Source organism: Balaenoptera borealis (assembly GCF_965194805.1).
Source record: "Balaenoptera borealis genome assembly, chromosome: 13".
NCBI classification, from domain to species: domain Eukaryota; kingdom Metazoa; phylum Chordata; class Mammalia; order Artiodactyla; family Balaenopteridae; genus Balaenoptera; species Balaenoptera borealis.
The window spans coordinates 94,125,089-94,145,685 of record NC_138870.1 but is presented as its reverse complement, the minus strand read 5'-3'; the positions used below and the strand labels follow the sequence as shown (position 1 = coordinate 94,145,685).

The window sequence follows — 20,597 nt, the reverse complement described above, 5'->3', positions numbered from 1 at the left end:
CCGTTTCATCCCCTGCCCAGTGAATCAGTTAGGTCAGAAAATGACCACAGAAGGGAAAAACACAGAACCTTGGGAGGTTATTTATATAGTCAGTCAAGTTGCTCAGCAGTTAACAACAGAAACTAAAGCGAACCAGCACTGTATTGACTGAGATTTTTCTCAGAACAGTTTAACTGTCCACTTTTCACAAAGATATAGCCTTAAAAAACTTTTATTTACTTCTGCTCTCTGATTTGTGTGTTTCAACGATTAGTAATCTATAGTGAGGTAAACTTAAAGTTGCGAATGACAGATGGGAAATAGGATCTCATTTAACTACATCCAATGTATATTCCCTATTCCTATTTCCACTATGTACAGAAATCTGCTTTTCAGCCCCTTTGAATATCAGTTTAGTAGTTCTCTGGCTTTGTTTCCTTCATAAATGTCAGTGTGCCTTTGCTGGTTTTCTTTCCTCTCCTTTTCCTCCCCTTCATGGCCTGACCTGCTCCTGTTCCCTCAAGGCATAGAATACACGTCACCTCTTGTATAGCTTTCCCTGCCCCTTACCCCATGCCTACCTCCACCTTCAGGTGGGGGTCCTGAGAAAGTGGAGCATGGGATCCACACGTGTTCTCCATTCTAATGAGATAAAAAGAAGAGAGCATGAGTGCAGTGCTAGGAAGGGGGTGGTTTAGCATATGAAATTGGGCCACCTGGTTTTTAATTCCTACTCTGCCACTTAATATGTGACCTTGGGCAATGAACTTAACTTCTCCATGCCTTAGTTTCTGCCTTTGTCAATTGGAGGACAATAATAGTACCTGTCTCATAGATTACTGTGAGGATTGAAGAAAATAATACACGTAAAGTACATTCTAATACAGAGCTTAAGAACATGTACGCTGGAGCCAGGCTGCCTGTATTCAGATCCCTGCTCCGTTACTTAGGCAATCTTTCTACTCCTCAGACTCCTCAAGATGGTTGCTAACATCTCTGAGCCAAAAGTGTCTCTGAATCAGATTCTTTTAGCTGAACACAAGGTCAAAAGGAGGGAATCCATTCTGTGTCTGTTAAAAAACAAAAACAAAAACAAAAAAGCAAAAGCTACCGTTAGGGTTGTTGAAAGAATCATAATTAACATACGTAAAATACTTAGGCCAGCGTGTGACAAACAGTAAACACTATTTAAATATTATTTATTATTGAAAGGCGTAGGTAAGGGTCTGTCTTACGGTATGCACTCAGGAGTGTATGCACTCTACTCAATGCTCCGTCGTGACCTAAATGGGAAGGAAATCCAAAAAAGAGGGGGATATATATATATATACATGTAGCTGATTCACTTTCCTGTACAGTATAAACTAACACAACATTGTAAAGCAACTATACTCCAATAAAAATTTTTTAAAAAAAGCAATAGTTGCTGTTTTACAGGGAATTCCCATTTTTCAACAAAATTCAAAAAAAGAAGTGGAGAGAAGAAAGGGTCTGAGGTTGAAAGAGAGGAAAGCAAGTTAAAGCCATGATAGGAAGCCACTGCCTCCCACCCGAATAGTTAAAATGAAAATGACGATACTACAAACAGCTGGAACTTGCACACACCACTGATGGAGTGTAAGTTAGTACAGCCACTTTGCAAAACTGATAGTATCTTTGAAGGCTGAGCTTAGACATATCCTTGACCCAACAAATCCAATCCTAGATGTCTATTCACCCAACAGAAATGCCTGCTCCTGTGCACCCAAAGATGGGTAACAAGAATATTTATAGGAACATTATCCTTAATAGCCAAAAACTGGAAGCAGCTCAAATAAATTCTGTATGGTTATAAAATGTACAACAGTGTGTGTGTTACTATAATGTGTAAAAGAAGCCAGACACAAAAAAGTACATACTGTATGATTCCTTTTTTTTTTTTTTTTTAAGTTCAAAAATGATAGAACTAATCTATGGAGTTAGAAGTCAGGATGATGGTGATCCTTTGGCGGGGGAGTAGAAACTGGAGTGGGCTCCACAGGTGCTGCTGGAGTTCTGTGGCTTAATCTAATTTGATGGTTACGTGAGTGTATTTTCTTTGTGAAAATTCATGCAGCTGTATTCTTATGATTTATGCATTTGTAGCTATGTATGTTAAACTTCAACTTATAAATGTATTTAAAATCAGAAGCCTTAAGAATTTTGGAAATAATGGTTCACTTTTTCTACTTGCTAAGTCTCCGGAGAATTAAAGATTTCATACTTTTAAATAATGTAGGTGTTCACCACAAGGCTGGAAAATTAACCAATCTGGCTGCTTCTTCATCAATTGTGTCTTCTGGACTGTAAAATAATATTCTCAAGAACAGTAATTAAGTACCTCAGGCAACATACTTTGAAGTAATGGTTAGTTTTCATTTATCCTGCCACCTCACATACCCTTTTACAGACTACGTAGTCTACATATATAAGCTATCTATAAAACTATGGTTTGGAGCTAGAATCGGTCTTTTTTAACTTTTCTCTGAGTGATAACACTGTCATCCTTCAGATCAGATCTGGTGGTTTTAAAGTTTGATTGAAGAAAGAGTTTTATGTGATCCAGCTGTGAGATGTGAGAGGCAAGTTGGAAGGTGCTCGAATGAGCATCAGTTGTAATTGACGCTTGTGCTCGTTGCTTTGGTGTCCATGATGCTGCTTTTTAGTAACTCAGTGAGTTTCATCTTTGAATGGAATGTGTTTTGTTTAGTCTGCATTGTGCCCAGATTGAGGATTGAAAACCTTACACTTTCGCAGAACATGGCTTTGTAGCTCTTTCCTTTCCTGCTATTTTTGTACCATGTGAATAATTGCACAGTGAGGCCATCTGCGAGGCCTGAATGGAAGGAGATAAAAGCGGCCATCCCTTAGACTGACACTTGAAAAGCTGGTATACATTTGGAGTTCATTCCTGTTTATCCTTTACATGTTAAAGTCTCAAACTTCATTTCAACCTGGTTCAAACGTCTCTGAGCCAAAGGTATCTCTGGTTCAGTTTCTTTTAGCTGAACGCTGGGTCAGAGTAGGGAGGGGGATCCATTCCGTGTCACCCAGAATCTGCTAGAGGGACTCAGTTCTCGTTCAATTGAGATAATAAGAACAGCAAGTTCCACTCCTGTTTTAAAAGTGTGTTGGTTTAATCATCTCAATGAGCCATCCAGTTTGGCATGCGCTTCACAGGGAATAGTAAAAACAAAAGGTTCTTAAATTGTCAAATTAATACTTCAAAGTAAATGTTTTTTGAATGCCTACAATGTATCACACCTGTTAGGTATTTGTCAAAAGTATTTCTCAACATAGCAATTTTTTGAGGACTTACTGAAAAAGAATTAAATTAACACATGCCTAGGACATTGCAAAAGAGATTCAGATTAAAAATGCGCACCCACACTCACCCATATTCTTTCACTATGGATATATACAAATCTAGCATTTATGGGTATGTAGTAGATTAGGCAGGGTCCCTTCAAGCCTTTCCCAACAGATTTTTCTAAATGCAACTTTGCTCTGGGCTACAGAAGGGTAGGTTCCCTCTGCTGAAGTAGCAGGAATCGCATAAATTAGGGAGGAGAGTACAGATTGGTTTCAGAGTAAGAAGCTTCTTCAGTTTTTGAGCAAAGGGCCTTTTGTCACTAGATGTCTCCTCTTCGTAAATAATATTACAGTACTTTGGTAACCCAGTAGTCATAAACCCTGGAACTAATAGAGGGAATGAAATATAAAAATATTCCCTTATTTCCTGAAATGATGGACCAGAAATACTGGTATCTCCACAACTAAGTATTATACCACAGACTCTTTATTTTCAAAATGGAAAGATCTCAAAAATAGGAACTTCTATAAGAATCTAAGAACAAAGTACTATTTTTATTTTTTTAATTTATTATTTTATTTGTTTGTTTATTTATTTATGGCTGTGTTGGATCTTCGGTGCTGCACGCAGGCTTTTTCTAGTTGCGGTGAGTGGGGACTACTCTTCGCTGCAGTGCGTGGGCTTCTCATTGCAGTGGTGGAGCACGGGCTCTAGGCACACGGGCTTCAGTAGTTGTGGCATGCAGGCTCAGTAGTTGTGGCTCACGGGCTCTAGAGTGCAGGCTCAGTAGTTGTGGTGCACGGGCTTAGTTGCTCCACGACATGTGGGATCTTCCCGGACCAGGAATCAAACCCGTATCCCCTGCATTGGCAGGCGGATTCTTAACCACTGTGCCACCAGGGAAGTCCCAATGTACTATTTTTTTTTAAATTTATTCATTCATTTTATTTTTGGCTGTGTTGGGTCTTCACTTCTGTGCGAGGGCCTTCTCTAGTTGCAGCAAGCGGAGGCCACTCCTCATCGCGGTGCGCGGGCCTCTCACTATCGCGGCCTCTCCTGTTGCGGAGCACAGGCTCCAGATGCGCAGGCTCAGTAGTTGTGGCGCACGGGCCTACTTGCTCCGCGGCATGTGGGACCTCCCCAGACCAGGGCTCGAACCCGTGTCCCCTGCATTGGCAGGCAGATTCTCAACCACTGCGCCACCAGGGAAGCCCCCAATGTACTATTTTTATATCTTGTTTTCCTAATGTATCTCCATGTGATCTTTTTTTTTTTTTGGCTGCATCAGGTCTTAGTTGCGGCACGCACGCTCTTCATTGTTGTGCATGGGCTTCTCTCTAGTTGTGGTGTGCGGGTTTTCTCCTCTCTAGTTGTGGCGCATAGGCTCCAGGCCACAAGGGCTCTGTAGTTGTGGCCCTTGGGCTCCAGAGCGCCTGGGCTCTGTAGTTTGCGGCACGTGGGCTCTAGTGCGTGAGCTCAGTAGTTGTGGCCCGCGGGCTTAGTTGCCCCATGGCATGTGGGATCTTAGTTCCCTGACCAGGGATCGAACCCACGTCCCCTGCATTGTAAGGGGGATTCTTTGCCACTGGACCACCAGGAAAGTTCCTCTCCATGTGATCTTGAGCAAGTCACTTAGTGTTTCTAGTATCCCCCACTTTACTAATGTACTATAAATATGCAAAAGACCTAAATTTTGGGGTAAACTATAGCATTTTGAACACAGATAACATCTTTGGTTTTTTTCTCTTTGAAAGGACAGCTGTAATTTTTGCTTAAAGACACACTGTTTGAGAATGACTGGGGTGGGGGAGGACTTCAATTATTTTATGTAATTCTTGTGAAATAATTGTATTTATTTTTCCCTTAATGTTGTTTATTTCTTTGCTTAGCAGACAGAAGGGGGCGCACAGACAGACGGCCAGCAGTCACAGACGCAAAGTAGTGAAAATTCAGAGAGTAAATCTACCCCTAAACGCCTGCATGTCTCTAATATTCCTTTCCGCTTCCGGGATCCTGACCTCCGACAGATGTTTGGGGTAAGTCTCTGAAGTCCTTTTATGGTTTTACAATGAAAATATAATTTAACTCACCAGATGTATTATTAGTCATTACTACTTTAGGATAAAACTACAAGTATGTTGAGAAAGATCCTGAGGTAAATCATTATTTTCATCAGCCTTTAGAAACTTTCCCATCACCTGGCCTATTCTAGACATTATCCTTGCAAATTCTCACATACGTAAGATGACTCCACAACCCAGTTTGCCTGGGACTGAGGGGTTTCTTAGGACGTTCAGAAAACCCAAGCGCTGAAATCAGGACAAGACAGTAATCCCTGCCTTTCAAAGGGTTATGAATTAAGTGAAATAATATCTGTGATCTAAAATCAGGTATAGGGGGTTAGTTTGCTGCCTGGCATGTTCTTCCAGCTGTTTACTTCCTCCCAGAATCGCTGTCATGAAAACGAAGTATAATAGCAAATATTTAAGTTACTCAGAAATGAATGGCTACTGAGAATCTTAATTCTTTTTTTGGGCTAAGGTGTTGTTGCCTGTTTTAATTTGATCAAACACTTAACTTGAACTAGGAGTAAGAAATAATTGATTTTTAATTTTTAATTTTTTAAAAATTAAATTTTATATTAATTTTTTTTAAATTAAATTTTAAATTTTTTAATTTTAATTTTTTTAATTTTAATTATTTGGATAGCAGCCTAATGCTTTGTCAGAAAAGCAAATGCCCTTCTTTAAGTCTCGGTTGTGGCCACTTCATGGTGACAAGACCCTGGAGCAGAGTTCTGTCACTTACAGCTGACTTCCTGGATGTGTTTTCTACACCAAAGTCTAGGCCAGGGTTGAGATTTAATGATATTTTTGAAGCACTGGAAGAGCTTTTCGACATGAAATGGTAGCCAGCTATTCTCCAGTTCTACAGAAAAGAGAGCAACAGAAAATATAAAGGGCAACATAAAGAATTTAGGTTATGGGACTTCCCTGGTGGCACAGTGGTTGGGAGTCCGTCTGCCAATGCAGGGGACATGGGTTCGAGCCCTGGTCTGGAAAGATCCCACGTGCTGCGGAGCAACTGAGCCTGTGTACCATAGCTGCTGAGCCTGTGCTCTGAAGCCCACGAGCCAAAACTACTGAGCCCGCGTGCCACAACTACTGAAGCCTGCGCGCCTGGAGCCCGTGCTCCACAACAAGAGAAGCCACCGCAATGAGAAGCCTGCGCACTGCAGCAAAGAGTAGCCCCCACTCGCCGCAACTAGAGAAAGCCCACACGTAGCAACGAAGACCCAACGCAGCCAAAAATAATAAATAAATTTAAAAAGAAAAAAGAATTTAGGTTACGTTTAAGAAGAAACTTCCTGGGAGTATGAGTTACTAGGTTCTCTACTGAATTATCAGAGATAATATGGAACCTTAATGTCTGGAGGTCTGTGAAAATGGAATGCATCCTCATCTGTCAGAAGTGTTTCCTTTGTTGAGGCAGAAAAATAGTGTCCACTAAAGATCTGCCCAGGCCAGTTGTCAGTGATTTCTTGAAATGTATAATGCCCTTCTCATAAGACACTAAGTGCAAAAAAAATATAAAATTTTCATTGCAGGAGATACCTGGTTGCTGTCTTCTCCCACGTAGTCAGTACCTGTCAGTGTTTAGAAGGACAGCAGCATTGGTCAAGAGCAGAGGTTCCATGTTCTATTTTTTTTCCATTTTATTACCTCTGCAGCCTTGATGAGTACCTTCTTTTAGTCTCATTTTCCTTAACCAGTTCTTACTCTGGAAGGTTGTTATAAAGATGAATTAGAAAATGTAAAAGAAAACAAACTCTAAAATACCATACAAATTTCAGTTTTTTGGATAGACATAGAAATAAAATAAAATGCCCTCCTTCCTAAAATAAGACATTTTCCTCTTCCCTTGATTTTTCTGATTTTCTATTAAATGGTGAAACTGGAATCAAGTCCAGAAGTCTTACTCTAGAAAACTTGGGCTCTTAATACATGTTTTTTTGATAAAGATTGTAATGATTCAACCCAATAAGAAAACATGATCTCTGTTTTGCTCTTTTCATTTTTTAGTTTCTTCACATTTCCCAAAGTCTAGTTTGAAATCCAAGTGAAATAGATAATTGGGTCTGTGGGTCTAGTTCTCAAAGGGAAATGTGAGCCAAAAAGATATTGGAGATTTAGTGCACATTCCCTCAATTCAGTTCATTCAGGTATTGATTAAAACAGGTAGTTTTATCACCTTATATATACCTCTCCTCCAAATAATTACTGTGTTTTGTGTATGCCCCTCTCATCAGCTATTTAGCTACCTAGCAATAGAGTTATTTAGATGTTGTATTTTTAGCTTTGTTTGATTTTCCAAATGTTAAAATATTTAACTAATTTCGAAATAAAGTTATTATTTTAAATATTCTAGATGATGTTTATTGCAGAAATACTGAAGTGGCAAATAAGTATCGATAGAATCATCCATAATGTCTATGAATGTTTGGTAAAATAGCAGATAGCCTATAGAGATAACACAGATATATATTTATTGATTTGGAAAGTTATTCATAGTATATTAAGTTTAAGAAAAGTAAACACACACACACACACACACACACACACACACGCCTAAGGAAAAGCTGGGAAGGCTGTGTACCAAAATGTTAAGATGTTGGGATTGCAGATGATCTTCATTTTTTGTTTTCCCTTTTCCTTTTTGTTTATCTATATTTTCTATTTTTTTCCAGTAAATGTGGTTTACTTTTATTAATTAAAAAAAAAAAGGAAGGACTTCCCTGTTGGTCCAATAGTTAAGACTCGGAGCTTCCACTGCAGGGGGCATGGGTTCGATCCCTGGTCAGGGACCTAAGATCCTGCATGCCATGGGAGGCGCGGCCCAAAAAAACAAGAAAGGGAAGAAAAACAGCCATCAATAGTGTATCTTTCTACTTACGATTTCAAAAGTTAGAGATGTAGTTAGGAAGACTCCCAGTTCTTGTCCGCGTGAAGAAGCATGTAACACGGTGATGCTGTGAATAACTTATGAAAACAGCTTCCACTATAAAGAGATGGATAATGCATGAGTGAGTGAATTAAAAAAGGAAAAATTACCAGCTCAATGATGAGGAAAAATCAACAACTGATATTGGGACCTGCCAACAAATAGAAGCGTGGATGTTAAATAAGTAGTTTAAAGAAAAAAACACCTCTTCCTCTTTCAGAAGAAAGTAAAGTATATGGATAAAAAGCTGAACATGAGTAAATGTTTTTATTTTTGTCTCTGCAGCAGTTTGGCAAAATCCTAGATGTAGAAATAATCTTTAATGAACGTGGTTCTAAGGTAAGCTCCATTTCAGTGTTGTGTGCTTGGTTTCTTTTAGTTTTGTTTTATTTAAAATAGTAAATAGAAAACTTAAGCTGTTTTTCAAGCCTGCAAAAAGTATCCCAATGATCTAGCTTGATTAGATTACCTCTAAACATAAGCCACTGCGTGGCCAAATCTTTCCTAAATCTTAAATTGGGTGGGAGAGTGATGGTGTAGAAACAAGAGAGGTTTGAGGGGAGAGTGTGGCCGTAAGGAAGAAAGGCTGTAGGAGATGTCAGTCTTTTCTCAGATTTAAATTTGGCCTAAGCTTCTTATTGTAAAGGACGAGAGAGAAGACTGGAAAAAAGTGAAATTCTGTGAGAATTCTAGTCTGAATTCTACCAGAACAGTTCAGCTTTTAAAAATCGAACTTCAAAATGACATACTTAGAACAAATTTAATATTTCAGTTATTCAGTTGACTTGTTCTCTCTGTTCAGTAAATTCTGACAAAGCTTAAAAGCAGGGAGTAGTGACTCAGGTATTCACTGTGGATTTCCTCCTTTAAGTTATACCCAGATAGGCAAGCTTCAGGACTGAGAGTCACTTCAATTACAAATACAGTGAGTTGGGGGTTTTTTGCATGAGGATGAACATAATAATTTACTGTTTTAAATTCCCAATCTGTATGATTTAGAATTTTTATGCACTAAAATAAGCAGCAGTGCTTTTAGGAATGAAAGAATGGTAAAGTCTTAAAATGGTGTTGTGAAAAAATATTTGATGAACTGAATTTCAGAAAGTTTTATTTGAGAGTTTTCTTCCTCCTCAACAAATGGAATACACTCCACAGACACAGTCAGCTGTGGGCAGGCTTGTAAATATTTACCTTGCTATGTTCAGTTCTACTTGCATTTTTAGGTTAGACCAGTTTTTGAAATTAATTTTCATTTGGTCATCCCTACTGAACTTTGAAAATAGCCCTTGACTATGATTAAATCTCTAAGAATGTAATTTGAGAAAAGCTAAATAAAGTAAATAAATAAGCTAATATTTACCTCTCTTAATTTCCTACTCCAAATTCACCATACTTTGGGAACTAATAACATATCTACAGAGTTATATATACTTCCTGCCCCCATCTGTACTAATACAAATGTTTGTGTTTTCCTAATGCTTCTGATTATTATTCCCTTCCTTTGTAGAATGCATCAACACTAAAAGTGTTTAATTCTGACTATAATAATTATTTGTTAATTATTAAAGAGGTAATTATACTCTAAGCTTTCAGTTTTCAGTTAAAACAAAAAAAGATTAATTATGCCTATACAGAACTTTCTCCAGCACTTAACTTGGTAAGTATTTTTAAAGTGAAATCTATTCAAACTGTAACCAGTAAAACTGTTTATACTTGTAATTTCCTCACAGTGGGTTTCTATTCTTTTGTTGTATAGTTTGCTGTTATTTTTTTGTGAACTTTTTAGATACAAGGTAGAAAAATGACAATGGTTTAGAGATGAGAGGCACATGAATGTGAAATAAATACATGAAGATTATTGGCCACACTGTTTATCTGAACCAGTAGTTTAAGTGTTTTTGGTTTTAAGTGTTTGCACTTCAAACATTCTTAGCTAGACTAACAACCGGAAGCCCAATAAAATTCTATCAGGCATTGAGGACTTTGCTCCTTACCAAGAAAATAATTTGATTCAATTCTTGTGAAGCAAAGGAAATTGATCTTTCTAAGGCTTCTTTCATCGACTTCAAGGATTTGCCTACTACCAAAAAATTTTTAATTTACCCTATTCAATTGCTCCTCCCCTCTAACTTTCATTTTAAAATGACACAAGCCTTCCTTTTCTCTTTGGGGAATCTAAAAATATATGCTGCCTCTCTCAGCTTGATGCTGTGTCCTCACTGCCCTTTTTTCTTTGGGCTGCTGAAGGGTAGACAGACTGTGTACTAATTGGAAAATGTTTTTAAAACAAAGCACAGAATTCGGAATTGCCTTGGACCTGCCTTCTTCTAGAACTGATAAAAAAACCTGTCTTCATCCTTTGCCCTTCTTAACTGCTACCTAAAGTTCTTAGCTGGAATGGGCTCATTAATAGAGATTTATTTTGGAGTCAAAACCTAGATGCGTCTTCTGGGATCCACCTAAGATAAATTAATGAGTACTTTTCTTTTTGTAAATTAAGTTTAGTTTCTCATTACTTTTGTGTCTGGGGTTGACTATAAAATTACAGCATGTCTTGAAAGGAACCAGAGAAACAATAGGACCATATAAGTCCTATTGGTCCTATTGTTTAGCTAAGAATTGCTCAGTCTTTTAACAGAGTGCTTTTCTGTACAGAAATTAGCTTTATTGAATTTTTTCTGAAGCAATAATGGAAAAACTGACAAGCTTTTAGAGATAAGTAATACTTACATGTAAAACAGTATTTAACCAAGTGACTGCAAAACAAAAAGCAACTCTATTACCATGTCTTATTTTTTATGAGACCGTTGGCCCCGGGTTTGAGAATATACCCCCTAAAAACATAAGTAAACACTGTCTTGCTGCCATGCCCATTCCTTCCCTGCCTGCTAGTAGTCTCCCTTTCCACCTTGCCTGGAGAGTAGAATTTCTGTGTTCCAGAAAGTAGTTGTTTCCTTGTTGTTGACTATTTTCCTTTTTTCTTCTTTGACCTTCATATTCTGAATTTGGTTTTTATGAAATGAATTTATTTCGTTTACATGCATATACATACATACATATTTATTTAAATTATTTCATGTGATTTTTGAAAATGTTCTTTTTACTCCCTACTCCTTTGTAAAAACATAAAGTCAGCTGTATTTAGTTTTCTGTGATTAACTGAAGCAAAGATAGACTATCCTTTTGAAAATGTTTAATTAAGATATGTGATGAAAAATGATACCCCTTCCAAAAAGTTAACTAATGTACTCAAATAGAATCTAGAAAATGATTTAACAGATATGCATAGCATTATTGATTCTCCAAATTTCACCAGTCGTGACAAAGTAGTAATACAAACAATAAGAAGTTAGCGTATAGGGAGAGTGGCCATATATCCTGGTTTATCCAGGATAGTCCCAGTTTATACTTGTTGTCTTAGCAATTAATAATGTCCCCTTTCTCCCTCAAAGTATCCTAGTTTGAACAATAAATTATATTGTCATTCTCCTTATAGATCCTTTGAGTAACAATTTTTAAAAAGCACCCTTTTAAAAACCATTATAAAAGGAAAACATGATGTTTAATGAGAAGTAGCGGGGGGAAGCATACATAGTTCATTAAAGGGAATATTCACAATATTCTCATGTTTTTCCTTCCTTTTTTCTTTTTTCTCACATATTCTCACATAGAATCTTAAACAGAACACTAAACAGTGGTCACCTAGTTCACCAACCAGTACTCTTAACCTTGTACTGTCTGCTAGACACTTTTAGTAACTGAGCACTTGTTGTTTTCAAAAGTTTATTTCACTGTTGAAATTCAGACCTTCCACCATCCTGTTCACTATCACCCAGTCCCATAACATTTTGTTTGTGATAATTATCAAGCTTATTTTAAAAAGAAATACACAGATTCTAACATTTATATTTTCCATAAAGTTTTGTCAACATACTTTGAGTATATAGTTGTCACTTTTGAAGGGACGTGTTTTATAAATATTGAATGTATAGAAGCTCTTCTTCTTTACACAGTGTCAATTATTAAGTCCTCTAAAGGACTGCAGAATAGAGCACAGCAACAATTATTGAGATTTCTAGCAGATTTTTAGTTAATGTGTTCGCATTACTTCTCTCAGGTGGATTTCTGGAATGATGGGAATCTGGATTTGGGTTAAGCTTATGTTTAGGCTGGAGTTAGGGAAGATGAAACCTCTATTCCCATTCCTCAGACACAAGAAATATGCTGTAATTTCTCTCCTATTTCCCTGGCTTTTGATTTTATGCAAAGGGAAATTATTTCTTTCCAAATATAGTCAAAAGACTGTCTTTGAAATTGCACTGAGTAGGCCTTTGTGATTTTCAGTAAAATTTGATGGGTAACGCTGAGATGAAATGTTTTTCATTATACTTAAAACTGAATTAACAGTGCATGTATTTCCAAAAGTCTTAGTTTATTTTCTTTTGCTACCATTTTATGGGTTTTAGTTTTATTTTTCTTGTATTTATTTTTTAATTTCTGTGTTCTGACCATACCCAGGAGAACCTTCTGGTTTTGATTTCTCCCTTAAAAGTTACATGGTAAATTTTCTTTCGCATTCTTCTGAGATGGAAAAATTCAAAGATTATACAAATTTAAAAATATTTTTATAATGCTCATCCTGTTGCTTGTTATTTACTGCAGTCTGAGGCCAGACTAAAAAGGTGACAGTTATTCGGCTCCTGTGTGCCCTTGATGACAAATGGATGTCAAGGCAGATAATAAAATTTTTGTCACACTCTGTAGAAGTTTTAACCACGACCATGTCCCTGATAAACACAGCATCCCTCAATTTCCAAAAGACAGCTAAGATAGCTGGTAAATTGTGAATGTAGCACTGGTGTATTTAAATTGTTAACACAGAAGAACTTTGGGAGCTGAGAACCTTAGGTAAGAGGGTAAAGGTGTAGACCTTCATTGCCCAGTGCAGCGACCATGTTGACCATTTGAAATGTGGCACATCTCTAAATTGAAATGTGCTTTAAGTGTAAAATAGACACCAATTTCAAAGGCTTAGCTCAAAAAAGAATGTTAAACATCTCACTCATAATGGTTTCATAATGATGCAGGTTGAAATTATAATATGTCGTATATACTGGGTTAAATAAAATACATTATTGAAATTAATTTCACTTGTTTTTACTTTTTTAATGTAGCTAGTAGAAAATTTGAAATTATATATGTGGCTCATGCTATATTTTTATCGGTTAGTGCTGGTATAGACAAATGTTGCAACATCATTTTTTTTAATTTAAAAATGAAAGTTTACTTTTTGTTTATCTGTTCTTTATCTTCTTACATACCTAAAATATGTACTGTTAAGGGTCTGACTTTGTAGCTATTCAGACCGTTATTATGTTTCCCTTTTTGATACTTCATATGATCATTTTGAAGCTCTTCTAAGGAAAATGTGTTAGGTTTAGACATAATTGTATTAAATTTTTTTCAAAGCAAGAGATCCAAATGACCAGAATTACTGTGAATTAGATTTTCAAGAATAAGGGAACATTAAACATAATTTCGTGGAAGAGAGTTTTCCTATTAGTAACTTTTTAAGTCTGTGAATATCCTTGGCTCAATTTCTGGCACATTTTCAAAAGTGCTAAATTTTATTGAAGAAACAGTACATTAAAATTTTTTTCAAGCCTTATTTGAGTTAATATTCTTAAAACCAAGTTGTAAATGTGACAGATAAGCAAGCAGGAAGTTGAGTTGATGGAAAACCACCTGTTTGAAGTTTCGACTCAAGAGAAAAGTATTTAAGGACAATATTCCAAAAATACTGGTTATGCTTCTCACCTTCCTAATCACAGACCTTAATTCTGAGAGGTATATACTAATTTCCTAGTGCTTCTGAACAAATTATCACAAACTTGGTGGCTTACTACCACACAGATTTATTATCTTACAGTTCTGGAGGTCAGAAGTCCAAAGTGGGTCTCACTAGGCTAAAATCAAAGTGTCGGAGGGCTGTGTTCCTTCAGGTGGCTCTAAGGGATGCTCCATTGCCTGCCTTTTCCAGCTTCGGGAGGCAGCCCACGTTCCTTGGCCTATAGCCCCCCTTCCATCTTCAGAGCCAGCAACAGCCAGCCCAGCCTTTCTCAGGCTGCTACACTCTCCAATTCTGACTCTCCTCTTTCCCTCTTTCACTTCTAAGCACCTTTGCGATTACATTGGGCTCAACTGGATAATCCAGGATAATCTCCCTATCGCAAGATCATTAATTTAATCACATCTGCAAAATCCCTTTTGCCACGTAAGGTAACATATTCACAGGTTCTGGGGATTAGGACATGGACAACTTTGGGGGGGCTGTTATTCTGCCTGACACAAGGTCTATTTATCTTGGAAGGAAAGAAAGAAATCCTGTTACCTCTGTGTTTCTTATCAGGATTCCGAAAGTATCAACAAGGCCTTCTGCCTCCTCTTACGCTAGTAAATGTGGCTGCAAAGATCGCTTCATTTTTATGTCTTTGGTATCTTGATTAGCATTTCCTTTAGTTTATAAGCACCTTTCCTTATAAAACACTTTTAAAGCATTTAAAAGTGAAATTTTGTTCCAGAATACTGAAGTTATATTGAAAAAATCTTACACAAGCAGACTTTAATGTTAAACTTTGTCATATGCTGACTGTAAGATGCCAGCACTTATGATACCACGCAGCCATTGTGTCACAGATGGTCCATCAACACATTACAGAAAGGAGGGTCATAGAACACATTTAGCAATTAGATTTGAAAGAGAAAATAGAAGAATTGTAGGACTAATATAGTTTAGTAAATAGAATACTGAATTTCAGTTTCAAAGCTTAATTTCTAATTTTCTCACCATTAGCTGTAGGAAAAAGCTACATGGAAGGAAGAAGACCTTGTTGGTGCTCTGGGCCTTTTTGATGCTTGAATACTTAACCTCAGATTGGCTCAATGTCTTTACTTTCAAAAGGAAACCAACAGGTTTATCCTTTCTACCCCATGGGTGCATTTAAAAGACACACATGTATGTGTGTATGTATGTGGGTGTGTGTAGTCATAATGCTAAAATTAAAAACTTGTATATTAGCCTCTACGTAATCTGCTGTCCAACCACTAGTTTATAATTTATTAATTTAACCCAGGGCATAAAATGTATGAGGCTGTGGCAATCAGTTGAAATACAGCTTATAGAACTTCTAAAATGTGATATAAAAACTCATCACTATCTGTAACCTTTTTTAAAAGGTTTAACTTTCCTATGGGAGGATTCTCCAGGATCGGAGAACTGGCTTCCTGTCTTCATCAGATGCTAGTGTAGATGACAAATGGAATAATTAATTAGTAACTTGCCCTTGTACACCTTGAGTTGTCAAAGTGGCTATAACATGTTGATATCAAAATTTGTTTCTGAAAATGTGTCCCCATTGATATTTTCAACACATGTACATTTTTAAGGTACATTTTGAATTAAAATTACCCAGAGTATTCCATCCTAAGCTACATATATTTTTAAAAATTTCTGTCAGCTTAGCATTTCACTTTCTAGATATCCAAATTGAAGGTAGAGTTAATCCATTGGAATCCTCCGTGGATTGCCACCCAACCATATGTAGTCATTTAAATGCTGAGAAATCAGATCCTTCAGAATGATGGAGTTGCTTTTATAAAATCTTATTGAGCAATGCACATTATTTACCATCTCAGTTAAAAATATGTTTTGTATATATAGGAGTACTCATGGCATTAAGCAGCAAAGCAGAACTTCAGTGAAAGTAAAGGGTTCAGGTTATCCTACAATGGAATATTCAAAGAATGCTAGAGGGACAGTGAAGCTATTGAGACATGAGGACTGTCTCAGAAAATTCTAAGAAGTTACCACTCTACAGATATAAATAGCTTGAGAAAATTTTATAGTTGCAGAGTGGAAAGATAAGGACAGAGCACCTAGAATGAAACTGATATAATGCTTTGTGAAATAGTCCTATAGTATATAGTAAATCCTGCTGGTGTTGAAATTGATAGAAAGATAATGACCCAGGCAGTCTTTTAAGATTTAATGTGAGCCAAGGAGTAGAGTGGGTTAACTCCCGGTCTCCTGCTTTTTCTATTTAATAAATTAAAACTCCATGGTTGGTTGGTTTGTTTTTCAGCATCTACAATGGACAAATAAATTAATCCTAACTCAGAGTAGCAACTGTATTGCTGTTTTATGGTATTCTTTTCCTATTAAATAGTATGCAACTGATGTCACTAACATAGATCTCATTTCTATTGCCTTTTTGACTATTCCTTTTTCTCTCTGCATATAGAAAAAAACTAATACATTTAGTAGCAGATGTAGGCTTCAACAAAATTTAGGCAAATTTGGGTAAGCAATTTTCTGAAATTCAGCTGAACATATTTTTACTCTTGAGTGTCAGTCTGGTTGTTTAAAATTCACATTGAAGAAAAGTCATAATTGACCACTGCTTAGTGGTGTTTTCGTTTGCTTAGACGGACATGAGTGCTCTCCTCTTCCACACCCAGTACCCACAGAATCTAACATGAACACTATATCTTAAATTATACCGTTCCCAGAGAAGTTGATGGTGCTATAAACAACAGGCAAAGTGGGGCTAAAACGATTAGACCGCCTCAAAAACTCATTATTCAAGGCTTGCACCTAAATATCAAGTTTCATGTAGAAGTTACTGGGGAATAATAGATTTAATTATTTTTTAGTATTATATAAAAGGATATGTATGTTAACAGCATGAAATAAGAAAGGTGGGATTTTTTTAAATGTTCAGATTCTCAGTTGAATAGTTTGACCCGAGTAACTCTATACCTTAATTTTGGTCTGGCCTCACATGCTTTATGTTTTATTTTATTATTGTTATTATTGTTGTTAATTACATTATTACTATTATTATTATCACTACTACTACAGTTCTTTATTCTTTTATTGGATTTAATTTCCCTTTACAAAATATGCATGAACCAAAAATGTGACTTTGGGAGAGTATTGCTGAGTTGTTGCTGATGTCAGTTTCATACTGTGATTTTTTTTTTCTATTTACCAAGAGATCAGTATTTCAATATAACGATGTGCATGTTTTCCCCCCTTCTCCCGCTGCATGCAGGGATTCGGGTTCGTAACTTTCGAGAATAGTGCTGATGCAGACAGGGCCAGGGAGAAATTACACGGCACCGTGGTAGAGGGCCGTAAAATCGAGGTGCATGTCTTCAATAATTCAATTTCTGGTTTATATTTTATTTCTCTTTTTATGTATTGCCTCACTTATTTCACATTTGGAACCCTGTCTTGTTTGTGTGTGTTTTTGTGTCTCTGTGTCCTTCACCTTCTTGCACTAAAATGCGTAAAAGTAACACTTCTATCCTTCTCCCCCCCCCTCCCATTTTTTGGTTGTTTTGGGGTTTTAATTTTGATTTACCTGCGTGCGAATGTATGTATATTTGTTTTTCATTTATTTTTTTCCTCCAAAATGTTCATCCTTCTACTCTCTTGATTTTTTTCCTTTGCTTCAGTTTGCGAGACTCTGAATTCCTCTAATCAGGCCAAAATAAAACTAACTTTTAAAATGTCTAAAAACTACCCAATTTAGAAATGTGTCCTATAATGAATCAAGGGGCCAGCCAATATCCTCTCTCTCTTGGGAGGCCAGTTCACCTCCACATGCGTGTGACAAGGAATAGAAGATCATAGAGATTGGGGGCGGGGAGGAAAGAATCCAAAACTAATGTGGTTTTTAAATATAGTTAATATCTAGAATTTCAACAGTTACTGGATAAAATCCTCCAACAGAGGGTTGGGTGGCTGCCTGTAGAATGTACTAGTACAGTGAGTGAGTCGGCCACCTGGTGCTCACCAGCCCTTTTCATAACGCAGTGAAGGTTAACTGGCTCCTTTCCCCTTTCCCAGTTTTTAAAAGTATGAAATATAAAAGCCACCATTTTGAGTAAGATGTCTGCATATTTTGCTTTTTTTTTTCCCCCTCCCTTTCCAATGGTTTAGCATTTAGGGCCCTTCACTTGACTCACTCTTTCCATGGTAACTATACACAATGCTGGCGATGGTGCCCGTTGGCGGTAAGTGAAACAAAAGCACTAGAGAAGAAGCTTTTTTAAAATGTAATTACAAACAAATAAGAAAGAAAAAGTCCATCTGCCATCTCACATTAACACTACAAAATGTGATTTGACTTGCTCCTCTTCCTTTTCCTTTCCCCCTTTTATTTTCAATGCTGTTGAGTAATGCCGCCTGGACTTTGGATGTACACATTGTTTTGTAGCAGTCTGAGCTGTTTGAGTACTGACGTCATGATGATTTTTTTCCCCTTGCACATCTTACTCAGAGTTACTGAACTCCAGTTTGGCTGGTTTTATTAATGCACTTCCTGCCCCCACTTCCTTTCCTCCTTTTCCTCTTTCCCAAACCTCTGTTTGTAGCTATGACTGTTCTTTCTTTGCCCTTGACAGCTCTCTTTCCTGCCCGTGACAGCCTTCCTGACTTTCTCTCTTCTATTCCTCCGCTTTTTTGTTCTCCTTACCCAAGCTCTCTTCCTACCCTTTGCCCTAGTCCTTCCCCACCCCTTCTCTGTTCGGTGCAGCTATTGGTCTCTTTTACTGACCGGTGGTTTCTGATTGGTTCTGGCCATTTTTCCTTTAAGTGCTTGGGTGCTTTCTGCTCTAGCAGCTAGTGGAAGCTCTTGCCCAATTCTAATCCTTGTCTGTGAGAGCCTCGCTCTTCACTTTCTCCTGTCTTTCCAAAATTGATTGTTTTTTTCTTTCTTTTATTTGTGTGTGTGTGTTTTTTAACTGCATGCTCTCAGTCTCATCATTGTTGTATCCCATTCTTTCTTTTAAATGTGAAATGTTGATATGATTTGGTGGGTCAAACTAGAGTAAATGGAGTTTCCAGCTCTTTTCCTCACATAGGAAGATCATCACTATACAAATCCTGAAAGACATATTAAAAGATTTTTGGTTCCAATTCTACCTAAAATTGATGTGGTTTTTTTTTTTTTTTTTTTTTGGTAACAAATTTATCACTATTCAAATTTAACATAATATAAATTCCCAGAGCGAAATAAGACATATTATATTTTGTATGTTTTATAATTCTTTTAAAAACTGGCCTGTTTTTATATACCTGACAACATAGTATATAACCAGGTTCTATGGTAAGGCTTTACCCTCCTTGCAAGAGCTTTGAGGCTGGTTCTGACATTGGGCTGCAGTATCCTGGCTTCTAAGCTCCATTCATCTTTTCTTCATCAGCACCATCTTTGTAACGTCTACTTACCTTACCACTGAGAATGCTTTAATTATGCAGTTCTGTAATGAGGGTAGAGAGTACCATAAAACAAAAGAAACATAAGCTCTATTTTTTGAATTCTTTTAAGTGCCTGATTTAAAGGCCTTATGAAAACTTTCTTCATTTTAAATGAATAGGCCACATAATCTAGAAAATTCAAAATCTAAGTTCCTATATTTGTTTACTGACCTCAAACAGTAAAATCTCATACAAGCATATAAAAAAAGCTGAACATCAGAACAGGTAAAATCCACAGATTTTTTTTCCTATCTTCCTATAAATTTATTTCCTGACCAGTGTAGCAAGCCTCTGTTTTGTTAATGAACTTCAAAGTTCACGTGCACACAGAGCTGTTTCCAATTACTTTTTTCCATATTTTCTCACTGCAGAGACTTCTCTCTTTAAAAGATCTCCAAAGAACTTGCAGATGTACTTTTTCTTTGGAGGCCTGGATGGTAAAGTTGTCCTAGTTTTCCATTTGGAGACCAAGAAACTGCATTTTACTCTTGTTAGCCTCATTTATTGAACACTTTAATTAAAATACTAATATTAATATTGTATACTGTTATATTAATTATTTAAATCAATTTTCTCTGAAATTTACATTTTAAACTGAATACTTTGTTATTGAATGAGCACCTCCATATTCCCTAATGTGGTTTACTTCCTCCCTGCCCCTTCTTTCTACTTTGTATCTGTAGGTGAATAATGCTACAGCACGTGTAATGACCAATAAGAAGATGGTCACACCATATGCAAATGGTAAGAGGTTACGAGTCATCTTCAGAAAGATGTCGTTTATTCTCTCACAAACATCAAAGACTTTTTCTTGATTTCAGTCTTCAGTTTGTTTCGTGTACGCTGAAGTATTTTCTTTACCTAGGAGAGTTAATTTTTATAAATTACTTTTTTTTAAAGTTTTTTTAGTTATTAAGGTGTTATAGTCTCAGTAAAGTTCATTTTATACAGTGCAAACAC

General features: G+C 36.8%; 1 protein-coding gene across 28 annotated transcripts in view; it reads left to right on the top strand.

Annotated features, from left to right (window-relative positions):
• Positions 1 to 20,597, top strand: part of RBFOX2 (RNA binding fox-1 homolog 2) — a 266,538-nt gene that overhangs the window by 220,505 nt on the left and 25,436 nt on the right. For 14 of the 28 annotated variants that reach the window (XR_014233308.1, XM_082350355.1, XM_082350351.1 and 11 more), the window contains 4 exons: positions 5,200 to 5,346; positions 8,597 to 8,650; positions 17,425 to 17,517; positions 20,321 to 20,381. Coding sequence is in view for 27 of the 28 variants with exons in the window: in XM_082350355.1 (XP_082206481.1) it covers positions 5,200 to 5,346; positions 8,597 to 8,650; positions 17,425 to 17,517; positions 20,321 to 20,381 (355 nt within the window). In the remaining variant the exon portion in view is untranslated. The remainder of the gene's footprint in view (positions 1 to 5,199; positions 5,347 to 8,596; positions 8,651 to 17,424; positions 17,518 to 20,320; positions 20,382 to 20,597) is intronic. The other 14 variants (XM_082350357.1, XM_082350352.1, XM_082350342.1 and 11 more) reach the window with 3 other exon arrangements.